The 14,755-nt window shown below is 30.8% G+C and overlaps 1 protein-coding gene across 1 annotated transcript in view; it reads right to left on the reverse strand.

Annotated features, from left to right (window-relative positions):
• LOC123704251 (lysosomal alpha-mannosidase-like) overlaps positions 1–14,504 on the reverse strand; it is a 35,655-nt gene extending 21,151 nt beyond the window's left edge. Inside the window, exons 1-13 of the mRNA XM_045652560.1 lie at positions 14,493–14,504; positions 13,612–13,714; positions 13,100–13,181; positions 6,591–6,776; positions 5,963–6,087; positions 5,439–5,519; positions 4,667–4,803; positions 4,088–4,221; positions 3,342–3,462; positions 2,286–2,393; positions 1,788–1,890; positions 1,141–1,231; positions 444–534 (exon numbers count right to left, since the gene is read on the reverse strand). Coding sequence (XP_045508516.1) covers positions 444–534; positions 1,141–1,231; positions 1,788–1,890; positions 2,286–2,393; positions 3,342–3,462; positions 4,088–4,221; positions 4,667–4,803; positions 5,439–5,519; positions 5,963–6,087; positions 6,591–6,776; positions 13,100–13,181; positions 13,612–13,714; positions 14,493–14,504 — 1,374 coding nt within the window. The remainder of the gene's footprint in view (positions 1–443; positions 535–1,140; positions 1,232–1,787; positions 1,891–2,285; positions 2,394–3,341; positions 3,463–4,087; positions 4,222–4,666; positions 4,804–5,438; positions 5,520–5,962; positions 6,088–6,590; positions 6,777–13,099; positions 13,182–13,611; positions 13,715–14,492) is intronic.
• Positions 14,505–14,755: the final 251 nt, after the last annotated feature.

Here is a 14,755-nt window from a genome sequence, read left to right on the forward strand (position 1 = left end):
CAATGAAACATGTAAAGTTGAGATCATTAAATAGTCATCGATATGTTAAATTATTAGTTATATTTTTATTTTAAGAGATTTTCAGTTTTTACATATTATTATAAATGAAATATTAGCTGAAACCTTAGCTGAAACAGTGTAACATATAAGTAAATAAAATATCCTTGGTTCAAAATTTTGAATTTTGGAAATGATAAAAGATTTTGGGACGATTCGTTAAAATTAAAAAAATGGTAATAAGTTTCTCTAAGAGCCGATTTTTCAATCCTTGGTTAAAATTTATCCGTCCAATAAAGTATTACACGAACATATTAAAATGTCACCTGTAAACTGTCAAATACGGACACTTAGAATACATTTTTGAAATGGTAATTTAATACGTTATTCGATGAATAAGTTTTAACCAAGGATTGAAAAATCAGCCCTAAATAAATTATACTTACTCTACATTGGCTCATGTTAAGTTGATGGCAGACTATAAATTGCTGATTGCTTTTCGGTCGCCTGCTCCCACCCCACGTGGGAGTTAAAATGCTGAAAATTATACATTTTTAAAAAGAAAAGCAGTATAATAGTAATAACGTTTTTGTACTGATCATAAAGTTTTTAGAAAAGTGTGATATCTGATATAAAAAGAGCGTGTATAAGCTGCTCACGTATCAGAAGTGAAACTTCTTTGGCAAGATTCAAAGATACCAAAATTGTCGCCTTACTCCATGACGTGACGAGACCTAGAAAATTTTACTCTCAACGCGCCTAAAGATGTTTCACTTCAAAAAATATATGCAATATATTATGTACATAATATGCAAATAAACGCGAAGATTGACAAAACAGAAAAAAATTATTACTGAATAAAAATAAAAAATACATGCCAAGAGTAAGATCGCGTTTCCATCTGCAAGAAAACTTCCACAAGAAATGTTCGACAGTCTGACTGACAGCAGCTTGCAATTCTAATTCCGCATTTCCACCTGCAAGTAGACTTGCAACTTGCAAGCTGCTGTCAGACAGACTGTCGGACATTTCTTGCGGAAGTTTTCTTGCAGATGGAAACGCGGCCTAAAACTGAAAATGAAATATAACTGAACTATAGTTTGTTATAATTTATGGATAGTTTTAAATTAAAATAAACATTACCTTAAAAACTGCGATACTTTCTTGTTACAGCCCTCTATAGCTTCAGATAGGAGTCTAATAAAATCATTCGTAACGTGCTGTTGACTTGTACCTGTAATATTTATTAATATTTTATACTGAATCAATATCTATACTTAATATTATAAAGCTGAAGAGTTTGTTTGTTTGAACGCGCTAATCTCAGGAACTACTGGTCCGATTTGAAAAATTATTTCGGTGTTTGATGGACCATTTATCGAGGGAGGCTATAGGCTATATATCATCACGATAAGACCAACAGGTGCGGGACAATGCGGGTAAAACAGCGGAGCGCAGCTAGTCTGAGATAAAATGGCGTAAACTATTGTTTGTATACGAAAAATCTTAATAAATTACGCCACTTGATATATTTTAGAATCAATGTTAATTCTTTTCTAGCTATTTCGGACATAGCATCTATCAAAAAAGCACAATTTTGAAGTGAAACTTCTTTACGCGCGTTGAGAGTAAAATTTCAAGGTCGCGTCATGACACTACCGTCACATCATAGATTAAGGCGACGGTTTTGCTACCTTTGAAATTTGAATCTTGTCAAAGAAGTTTCACTTCTGACACGTGTGCTCGGCACACACGCTCTTTTTTTAATGAAATTTCCTTTTTTTAATTACCTGTAATACCATCATGATGAAGTACCAGGCTAACAGCGTGACGCAAGAGATGTAACTCGTATGTATCACTCATTCTTGATATAACTGTTAATTGTTTTACTACCTGAATATGAATTAAATTGAAAAAAATGTGTGCAAAATTGAAAAAAACTAGTGTACACACGTAAGAAGTGAAACTTCTTTATGACCTTATTTTTCAAAAAATAATTTTTTATATGCATTTTTACAGAAATACGTGGAATCACGCGTGTTAGGGATAAGAACAAGATGGCATGTAACGAAAAAATGTTACACAAACTTTTTTTCCAACCCCGATAAAGAAGATTACATACAAAAATTTAATACAAGAAACAGTAAGAAAGAAAACAGACGTTCAAAATATTAATGAAACATGAAACATTTCAACAATCATTAAAAATGTAATCAAAATCTGTCCATCTCTTTACTTCTAACAAATATATTACAAAAAAATTGAAGATAAGTTCAATAGGTACTTACCTGTAAATAAACATGAGCCCTTAGTGCTAGATATTTTATATTTGGTCTAGACGTGTAGAATCCAGTCCAATATGTATTAGCGTCACTACCATAGGGCAAATGGTCACCCTACAATAAATACATTATTATAATAAGACTAGCTGTCCACCCCGGCTTCGCCCGTGGTACATGTTTACGTTTTCTCTCCATAAGAACCATCCTCGTATTTCAAGGAATATTATGAAAAAAGAATTAACAAAATCGGTTCAGCCGTTCTCTAGTTTTGCGGTAAGCAACACGATCCATTCTTATTAAAATATGTAAATTGTTAAAGAAAATCCATACTAATATTATAAATGCGAAAGTAACTCTGTCTGTCTGTCTGTTACTCAATCACGCCTTAACTACTGAACCAATTTGCATGAAATTTGGTATAGAGATATTTTGATACCCGAGAAAGGACAGAGGCTACTTTTTACCCCGGGACATAGGATAGGTTTTATTCCGGAAATCCCACGGGAACGGGAACTATGTGGGTTTTTCTTTGACATAAATTTGCAACTTTTAGCAAAAATACCAATGACGTACAATAAACAACTAAACTCACACTCACTATTCTTATTCTAACTTGTACTCACAATCACGCTCACAAATTTTCTAAAGCAAAATTCAGTCAAAGCATGTGATAGTGTCTAATAAGCGATACTTATAGACTTTGAACATTACTGCCACGGAATAAGGTGTTTATTTCAATGATTTTTTTTTATCAACGCATTTTTTGACGTTTTAATAGGCGATTCTGAGTCTAGTTGTTTAGAGTACTTTAGGAATTGTTTGAAAGTTATCTGCTACTGTAAAAGACCAGCTATAAGCATAAAATTTTACCATAAGTTTAAGAAAATAATAATCACTATTTTATCTCTGAAATCTATATTTTGTAGCCATCATTGGTCAAAATTTCTTGACGCTTATCGCAAAAATACAACAAATGATTTCTTTTGTTGGTAAATTCTAAATTTCCCGAAAAAATGTAAAATTTACCCAAAAAGGAGCTCTTATAATGAAAGTAAAGTTTACCTTTTCAGTAAATATCGCCTTGTTCCGTTTTCCATATAAATAAATTGCTTTCAAAAAACAAGATGGCGTCGAATAAAATATATTGATGTCAGACATATTGGCTGGGTGGGTGTTAACATGGCTGAAATTAATAAATAATGTTGTTTTTTTTTTTATTGGACTTTATGCAAGTATTTTACATATTTTTATTTGTAATTGTATTTTGTAATGTTAATTATAAGAGATTTTGAAACAAATTTTAAATAAAATAAAACGAAGAAATAAAGTGACATTGAATAAGTACTAGCTTACCGCCCGCGGTTTCGCCCGCTTTGTCTAAAACCTAATAAATTATATACTAAAACCTTCCTCTTGAATCACTCTATATATTAAAAAAACCGCATCAAAATGCGTTGCGTAGTTTTAAAGATTTAAGCATACAAAGGGACATAGATAGGGACAGAGAAAGCGACTTTGTTTTATACTATGTAGTGATTGTATTTTGTAAGGGATTTTGAAACAAATTTAAAATAAAATAAAACGAAGAAATAAAGTTACATTTAATAAGTATTACAAATTTAAAAATTGACCCATGTCGCTCGGTAAAAATATTTGTTTTTATTGTAGTAAAATAATTTAAGAAACTGCGGATTAGTTTTTGAGTTAAAGTGTGAGTGTGAGTGTAGTGATTGCATTAGAGTTAGCCTTCGAGTGTGAGTTTGAGTTTGAGTGTGAGTTTGATTGTGAGTGTGAGTTATTGTACTAACTTGATCAACTTATCGATATTCATGAACCAATTGGCAGCGCTTTGGTAGGTGAAGTCACCACCCATCATCACCACAATATTGTCATGGTCGTAGTATTTAGCTTGTCTCTCTATTTGGGTGATGAAATCGTTCACCTGGTGATGAGAATTAGACTACTGAACATTTGTATAGCTTATGTGATATTTTGATATGTTAGCTACATAATATTTATGATATTTAAACCAGATACCTTCAGTGGTTTTAGGTAAAACATATAAACCCATTTTTTTACTAAGAAATCTAGTAATATTTTTTTTCATTAGTTAGTACGAAAACTACCGAGGTTGGAAAATGTATAACAAGTATTCAGTTAAATTTCATAAAACTTACTTTCAAAACAACAAGGAATTTATTACTAACTTTCCGCCCGCGGCTTCGCCTGCATTGTATAAAACCTAACAAATTATTATACTAAAACCTTCCTCTTGAATCACTCTATCAATTAAAAAACCGCATCGAAATCCGTTGCGTAGTTATAAAGATTTAAGCATACATACGGACAGAGAAACCGACTTTGTTTTATACTATGTTATTACTCACTCGTTTATCAGCATTATAAACAATACTATCTGTATCTTCCACAATCGGTTCATCATTACATAGGAAATCGAAGCAAAACCCCTCGGGAGCGTTGTATAGATTGTATAATGTGTGCGTCATTATGTCCGACATTTTGCCTGAAAATATTTCGTTTTTATTAGCCTTTTTATTAATTTCAGTTGTAGATTTTTGTTATTGAAGTGAAACTTCTTTATCGGGGTTGGAAAAAATTTAGTGTAACATTTTTTTGTTACGCGTGACATTTTTCCGTTACGCGCCATCTTTTTCTTATCCCTACCACGCGTGATTCGACGTATTTCTGTAAAGTTGCATAAACTAAGTAGTTAAATTATTTTTTTTTAAAATAAGGTCATAAAGAAGTTTCACTTCTTATTTGTGTACACTAGTACACGCACACATTTTTTTGATACTAGTTGTACCCGACAGACGTTGTCCTGTCTTAGCGCGAATTGTCGAACCCGTAAAGTTAAAGTAGCCGTTAAGATTACTCATTTTTAAGACAACTCTTTTCTTTTACAAGATCCAAAATCCCTATTTCCCTTGGTCATGGCATCACGTGTAAACGCATGGACTATTTTTGATAATTATTTTTTTGTTGTGCTTGTTATAATCCGGAGAAGGATAATATGACACTTTGACAAGCTTAAAAGATATCAAAATCGTAGCCTTACTCCATGACGTGACTTTATTGCCATGACTCGACTCTCAATGCGCCTAAAGAAGTTTCACTTTAAAAATTAATTAAAATTACCAAGCACATCGCTTCCTCGCCACATGAACTCCATTCTGTCTTCTTCAATCATTGCTTCTCTTCCTTTGTGGTCCACTCTTCCTGATAAAGATGAATTATAAATAGCTTGTTTTTTTTGTTAACGACGAATTTTTATAGATACGTATTTTTGCGTGATAGTTATACCTATTATTATATATTGTACAATTTAACCTTATTTTTATAATTTAAGAAAGAAAATTCAAATTATGTTGCTGTTTGGATAGGTAAAAACAATATTGGAGTTACTTACGGATTTTTATCGTCAAAAACATGTCTAATATATGATCAATAACAGAAATAACTATACATTAACATTGAAAATAATTTTTAATTTAAGTAGGAGTTTGAGTGTGAGTTTCAGTTTAAGAATGAGTGTGAGTTTTTGGTTATGTTTCAGTTTGAATTTTAGTGTGGTGGTTTGAGTGTGTATTAAGTAAATTTGAAATTGAATAGTTTACATTTGAGTTATTATACGTATTTTGAGTTTGAGTTTAGATACTTACCTATAAATAAACCATCAAAACCCATTTGAGCTAACAACGATGTATGTTCCCTTGTATGTCCGTATGTGTCTATTTGCCACGCTGCTTTTGGCTTACCACATGGTCCTAGAGTATCGTTGATTTTTCTGAAAAAATCATCTATCTTTGTGTGAAATTCTCATCGAAATCTGTTCAGAGGTTTTTATGATGTTGGGTTATATATATACATGTATTTATTACAACTAAACTGATATGTCCGTAAACATATTTTGATAATGAAACTTATAAATATAATGAAAATTAATCGCCTAAAGGCACTGCACAGTGCACTGCTGCGGCAGTTAATGATTGAATAAATAATTCAAATTCAATTGATCAAAATATAAAATAAACCTTAAGCAACCTTAAGTAGTTTCAGTTGTTTTCAGAATTAAAAAAAAAACAATAATTAAAGACGGTCTAATTGCACAAAAACAATCTCTTCCAGGCCGTCCAACCCTGATTGGAAAGGAAAGTTGAACGTGCAGCATGCGATGGCGCAAATTTAATAACAAAATTGATACATTCTTAAAATACCTAATTCATATACAATAATAAAAAACATGTTAAAAAAGATAAATAAAACACACAGACAAATATAACATGGTACCTCAATCCCCAAGTATATTGATCAATAAGTTGTATATAATGAGTGGTAGCTTCATCAGCCTGCACCCAGCCCCCCCCAGCGAACTGGATCCGACCTTCCACCACCAGACTCTTGAAGGTGGACCTGGTTGCAGCGCGCTGTTCCTTCCACCAGCGCCAGAAGTACGCTGTTTCGGAGAAGGTGAATCTAGTCGAATAATGAGGTACATGCAGAATTATCATCATCATCAATTGTCGAGCATTTATTTCACTTACAAGCAAATTATTTTGTCGAAACTGTCACTGACTATTTCTAATCTAAGTATACTAATCTATACTAGTATTATAAAGTTTGTTTGTTTGTTTGAACGCGCTAATCTCAGGAACTACTCAGATTTGAAAAATTCTTTCGGTATTAGATAGCTCATTTATTGAGGAAGGCTATAGGCTATACATATATCATCACGCTACGACCAACAGAAGCGGAGCCACGCGGGTGAACAAGCGAGGCACAGCTAGTCATAAATATTTCAGGACAATAGTACCTTATTTATAAGTCAAAACATTTTTTTCAATAAAATTATGCAGATTTATTCTTATTTGTCTACTTAAAGCATTTATGTACACAGTACACACGTTATAATATACTTACACACCTTCTTTACAGATAAGGGCCTTAACCAATACTTTGTTAATAAAAGCTATGCAAGACTAAATAAATAAAGCTCATCATCATCATCATCATCATCATCAACATCATTATATTCACCATCATAAACGTCTCCTAGGGATAATTTAAGTACCTATGTACTATTTTTTATTAATATGTGAAATGTACTCGTATAATGTATGTATGTAAATGCAAAGTGTAATTTTATGCGATATCATTTTTCTCTGTAAGTTCCTATGCGTTTTTTTTTGTGTATAATATAGAAAATATAAATGAACGCAGAAAATGTTTTTAGGTATTTCTATCGTTTCGTGCAGATTGACATTATTTGCGAGAAAAAAATAGAATTCGTTTTTGTTAGTATCATTGGATAGCTACATGAAAAACAAACTAGGTATATGAATATCAATTAATTATACACAAATTTGTGAATGATATGGGCTTTGAAACATTATTTATAATGGAATCAGTTCATTTTAATTAAGTAAAATCAATAATACGATACGTAACAACCTCACCTTAATAGTTTTTTTTGTAAAAAATATCACTATTTCCGCTTTACTGAAACTTTTTTATATATGAAACATTATTTGGTTGTTCAAAAGACATCATTCGTTTCAATTTTAATAAAAATATTTCGTATTTTGGGTGTAAATAGAACAAATATCAAAATATTATTTATTATTTAATATTAGAAGAATTTGTTTTAATTCTTAAGGGAATTTAACATTTAAAAAAGTACTATTGTGTAAGTTGTCCAAAGGACATTATTTCCCGTGAATAGATCGGTTCGTGAAGTTAAATCCACAAATGTATTTAATCAACATCACTGCTGCTTATATAATCTTAATCTACGAAGAATTATCTTCTAAATGAAATAGTAAAATGCTGAAAATTAAGTAAAAAAAAAAATACGAGAAAATTATGATCGGGACCTTTAAAAATTGATTGACCCATAAATAAGTATGGTAATGAGTGAAGAAATTTGGTAATGATATAAAGGACAATGGTAATGAATAAATGTATTTGGTAATGACAATGTAAATAAAACTAACCTGGTCAAAATTTGTATTTTTTTTTATTTTTATAAAAAATAAATGCTTACTTAAATTTAGTAATATGTGTTGACACAATGGCTTAACTTACACCAAAAAAAAATACGAAAGAACTAACAGAAACATTATGTTTAACTAAAAATAATACAACACCACTTTATTAATTAATCAGTCTTAAAAATTACCATCACAAAATTATCCATATGGATCTTACAACAAAAAAAAAATTACGAAAGAACTAACAAAAACATAATATTATGTCTAACCAAAAATTATATAACACCACTTTATTAATTAATCAGTCTTAAAAGTTACCATCACAAAATTATCCATATGGATCTTACAACAAAAAAAATTACGAAAGAACTAACATAAACATAATAATATGTTTAACTAAAAATTATATAACACCACATTATTAATTAGACAGTCTTAAAAGTTACAATCACAAAATAATCTATATGGATCTTAGAGAACTTAAATCTATTAGGTACTCTGAATACAGTCTTAAATTACTTTCATGAAAGCAGCCCAAAGTGCTTGAAAATAGGAGTAATTATTAGAATAATCAAAAACATACAATTAACAATCTTATTAAGTCACCTTCGTTTATATTATTATATGCGTTTATTTTCATACACACTATCTTCAGCATTCTCTTCATCTGAAGAATCATCGAAAAAGTTTCTCACCAATGTTTGCTTTAGTGGTTTTTTATTTTCCTCTTTTATCTTTCGAATTACAGTAGATGCTTCACCAAAATAGTAATTGGAATTCTTCTTCGATTCTTTAATGCTAAATAACTCTTCTTCTGAATCCTCTTCAAAAAAGTTACTTAATACTCTATTTATTGGTCTTTTTTTGGATTTTTCGTCAATTGAAAAAGCCTTGTTGGACCAATGTAATTTTATGTCTGAAAGGACTGTAATAGTTTTATTTGGATTAATACTTGACGAAATATGAATATTTGGTTCTACGCTAGTTAAAGGTTTTTGTTCTTGAGCCTGGTGTATTGTATTACAGGGTTCTAAATCCCTTAAAAAACTTCCTGTACTATTTAAAGCTAAAATTTCATCTGATGCCTGTATAGTGCTATTAGTGAGGATCGGCTCTGGCAAGTTCATAAATCCGAGATGGTATCCATGTGTGCATATTTCTCCATTTTCACAGAAAAAGCAGCTAAGAGCTCTAAATGTCATTAGATAGTTATTGGACCACAAGACTTGATGCACTGACATCGTTCCATGAAATGGCTGAACCACGGATGGAATTTGTTTTTCAACTACGTCACGATCTGATACATATATCAATTTAACATTTTTTACTTTGCTCTCTACACATGTCCAAAATTCTTCTAGGCTACCTATGTCTCTACCCAGCCGCACAATTTGATCTGCAGTCCTCTTTAAAACGGCCCCAACACCATCCGGTGCCCCCTTTCCGTGTCCTGCTTCTAAATAATTCCAAGTAATAGATTTGAGCTCCGGAAAATCTAAATGTAATTGACTAATCACGTAAAACATGTATCGATTCCTATATTGGCTTGATGGGCTATCTGAAATAAAATGAATTGTATCAATCGACGGTGATATTTCTTGGATATAGGCAAGCAGTGGTAGCAGATGAGCCCATATCGCCCTTGCATCATGTTTATTACATTCACTAATACTGCAAGCACTATATGGCTTCAAGATTCCAGTTTCTTGATCAATTATGTATAACACTGCTGTATGTAATGTTATCTGTGTACGACTGCCACCAAAATGAAAGCTTTGGATTTCTTCATTAAACTGAATTGAGTAATTCTCCGAAAAATCGATATGTACTACAGCTTCCATAGAAGATAATGTTGCCTTTAGAGATTTTAAATGATTATACTGAACAAGAATGTTAGCACAATGTTTAAAATATGATTTTGATGAATTTTCCAGCTTTTCTATAATATTTTTTGGATGATCTGTTGCTCTTATTTTTGTGTTTACAATTTTAATTTTCTCATCTCCATTCGTTTCATAATTTTCTCTTTTTGTGCACCATTCGTAATAGTTTATCTTTAAGTCATTGTTAAATTCTTTATAGTTTAAAACTCTTCTTTGGCAAACCTTGCACGTTCGATTTAGGCAACTTTCACTATAAGCGTCACAACATAAACTTTGCAGCAAAGCAGTTCCATTTGTTTCTTCTATTATTTTATTTTTATTGAGGCTCTTCACTAATAAATCAAAATTTACATGTATTTTGCATGCACAGGTATTCCGATCCGAATCTTTTGGTTGTAGTACCCAAAATGGGCGATATTTGCAGAATGTGGAATATCCTACTTTCTGATTTTTTTATAAATTTTTTATAGAGATTTATGAGGGTGTCGTTAAGATATCTTTTTTGCTTTCTTACGCCATTTCGAGTTATGAATTCATTTTTCCCTGGAGATATCTTCGTGTTTAAATCATCCTGGAAAAATTCTTCAATTAATTGTTTGATGTCTATTTTATTACATTTTATATTTTGTTCTTGAGATTCGGGTCGTACTGAAAAGGTGCTAGTCATTCCTAATATTTTGTGCTTTTTAAATTTGTCTCTGTTTCGAATTACAATGTCGCTAAATATGCGTTTTTCTTTCTTTTTAAGGCAATTATACCCTTCGGATAAATTTCTACTTACTATCTCACTGAATAATAACTTCTTTTTTACTTCTTCCCGCTTATTCTCGTCTATAGTTTCTACTAGCCTATCTACTTTCTCTTGTGTATTCTTTTGGCTGTGATGATCTTGTCGTATTTGGTTTTTCTTAGTTATCCTTCTTAACGCCCTTTTAATTGCATCTCTTTCCTTTTCAACTTTTTCTTTCTCTTTCTTGAGTTTACTTATTTCATTTTTGTGTACGTATCGTATCTTCCTTATCAAATATATTTTTTTTTGGCAAAGTTTGCAATTTGCATTAATTACACTATTAGCTTCGCGAGATGTTCCTTCTAATGGATCTTGCTGATTAATTAAATCTACAGTATCTTCACGGTCGCTTGACGGTGGGGTGCCATCTATTAACAATTGCTGAATTCTTCTATTTGCTTTCTGTTTTTCTATGTATCTTTTGGTATTTTCCTTCCATTTCTTTCTTTGAAGTCTTTTTTCTCTTGGCGTCATATCAGCCGCACTCTTGATTTGTTTTTGTTCCTTACGCTTCAAGTATCTCAGTCGTTCTTTTTCTTTTTGAACGGCGTATTTTTCGGGGTCATTTTTAATTTCCTCATACTTCTTTCTTCTACGTAATTTTGCTTCAACTAACTTTTCTTCTCGTGTTTTTTTCGACTTAGTCCTAGCCATCGTCTTATCTGTAAATAAGACTAAAAATAAAGCATTATCCATAAAAAAAGATGTATTCCATATTAATTATATATAAAAATCATTGGGACAAAAAATACCTACATCTAACTACTATGTTCATTTAAATTTGACATAGTAAAATTATCTTCATTACCATTATTTCATGATCATTACCATTTTCTAAATAGGTGATGGTAAATTATGGTAATGAAAGGAATGGTAATGATAATCTAGTACATTTTATTGATTTGCTCTTTTAATAAAAGTAAAATGATTGGAATTAATATTCCAAAGATGTCAAGACTTAAATATTATCATATAAACATCCAGAATACAAACAAAATAATTACTCGTTATCAAAAAATATCTCTAATGGTAATGAAAAAAAAACTTACCACGTCGAAAAATCTCGTATATTTCGTTGATTTATACTACAAACTGCAAGCGTCCACTCTGTTTCGTGTTTACTGATCGACTGAGTAAGGATCGCACAAAGGGGAGTGAGGCAGGGAACATCGTTAGGGGGTTCGTACAGGTTGATTCTTTTTAATTCTTCTTCAATTGATGGTAATGAGTAATTTTTATGGTTAAACGTAATTTATCACAGCAAATGAAAATAGCAACCGTTAGCGGATTTTTATTCACATATTTTAATGGCTGGATTATTACTTTATACAAACAAATTTATAATATCACAAAAATATACATAATATTTATGTTATTTGATAACAACTACCAAAAATCGCTTTCTGACAAGAGAAGGTAATGATATTTAGGCAGGTATTTTAAGTATATCTTTTTTTTTAAGTAACTGACATTATTTTTTTTCAGTGGCAAATATACATACGGATCATATATAGAATTTAAAAAATATTTTGTGCCTTAGCCTTATTTAGTTTTGGTTTAATCCTCACTGACACGTGTTTTGCACGAAACGGTAGAAAAACCCTTAAAAATTATTAATATTTTGTATAATTAAACCCCTAATGTATGTAATTAAGAGAAAAGCTTTTCCCCGTGGTTTCGTTTTTAAATGACATCATGATGTTTCATAATAATATAAATTTTATACAATAGGAGTAATTTACTTGTTTTTATATAATAAAACAATATACATGAAATAAATTCCAGTTAAATATAGTTTTTTATGAATGAAATTTCCGTATATTATGTGTCTGTAAAATAAAATATCGTTCCAAATAAAATACACTGACTATATTATCTCATAGTAGTGTTAATTTTTATTGTTTCCTATCTTTTTATGTAACTGTATGTTTAACTGTGTAATATGTGTAACTGTATATGAAATCTATACAAATAAAATATACTCTAACATTTGACAATTTTTGTGTGTTTGTCTTTTAGAACCCTCTAGGTTAATTCCAGAAAAGTTTATATTTTATTTCTATTAAAAAATATTATTTCCTAATTTTTGTGTATGTATATGGAACAAATGAATACATAGAAAACGGCTATACTCACTTTCTACGTTTGTCATGTAATAGCTCAGAGAGTACAGAATGATAGATAAGTTGTACATTTGCCGTGCTTATTGTTGTTTTTGCTGAAAACAAATAAAATATGTAATTTTTAATGTAATATAATATGTAATGAAGGGAATGTAATTGAATATTGTTGAATATATTAATTCACAGGTATGAAGAAAACTGTAAAAAGCGGTGGTTTTAATGTTTGTTAAAAAAGAGCTAGTGTGCCGAGCACACGTGTCAGAAATGAAACTTCTTTGAAGATACCAAAATCGTCGCCTTACTCCATGACGTGACGGTATTGCCATGACGCGACCTTGAAATTTTACTCTCAACGCGCCTATTTGTGTGTCTGTGCCTTCTGTATATATTTTAATGCGATATTATTTTTCTCTGTAGGTTCCTATGTGCTTTTATTGTGTAGGTATAATATAGAAAATATAAATGAACGAAGAAAATGTTTTTATTGCTATTAAATAAGTCAAACTATTATTATTAAATACTTACTGCCATAATAATATTCGTCGAATGTTTTCACCCAGCCAGCGTCCATGTGCGAATGGGCAATTATATGCACATTTAGTGCTCCATCCCTTGTTTGGGGGCATTGCTGGGAAAATAAAGAAAGAAATTATTATAATATAGAATATATTATTTATCTATACTATAATATTATAAAGCTGAAGAGTTTGTTTGAATGCGCTAATCTCGGGAACTAGTGGTCCGATTTAAAAATTCTTTCAGTGTAAGATAACCCATTTATCGAGGAAGGCTATAAGGCTATATACCATCTTGCTAAGACCAACAGGAGCGGAGCACTGCCAGTAAAACTGCGTATATTATAGCCTATATAACCATACTTGATAAATGGGCTATCCTAACAGTGAAATATTTTTTTTAGGTTTCTGACCTGGTTCCTGAGATTAGCGCGGTCACGCAAACAAACAAACAAACTCTTCAGCTTTAATATTAGTGTAGATATATGAGTATAGATTGGTTACAATTTTTATTTCTTGGATTTTTTTAACTTATTAATAATTATGTTTTATTGGTATTTATTATTTTATTAAATTAATAATCATTAATCATAATATTATTAAAAACATAAGCCTGATCTTTAATTATGTTAATGAATTAAGATGGTTGATTTTTATAACATAAAGTTTAGTTACCTAATCTTAATATAATCTTAATATAAATCTCGTGTCACAATGTTTGTCCTCAATGGACTCCTAAACCACTTAACCGATTATAATAAAATTCGCACACCATGTGCAGTTTGATCCAACTTGAGAGATAGGATAGTTTAAATCTCAAATCGTTTTAGAGAAAGCGGGCGAAGCCGCGGGCGGTAAGCTAGTTCTAATATAGTTATTACTTCATGTTACCATTCCATCCATTTTTGAGTTTTGGCAAAACAAACGAACATCAAATAATTTTTTATTAGCTTCACCTGTATGACTCTGTAAATGACTCCTTTCGACTCGATTTTGACCCAATTTAAACGGACAGATTTAATTCAAACTTTGTACACTTATCACGAATCGACAATACAATAATTCTCTTACTAAAGCATGTTCTTAGTTTTTTAAAATAAATTTACTTTAAACGTAGTTTTAGATTAAGTACCTTATATCCACATTCGATTTTA

The sequence above is a fragment of the Colias croceus genome, chromosome 29 (assembly GCF_905220415.1).
Source record: "Colias croceus chromosome 29, ilColCroc2.1".
Taxonomy (NCBI): Eukaryota; Metazoa; Arthropoda; class Insecta; order Lepidoptera; family Pieridae; genus Colias; species Colias croceus.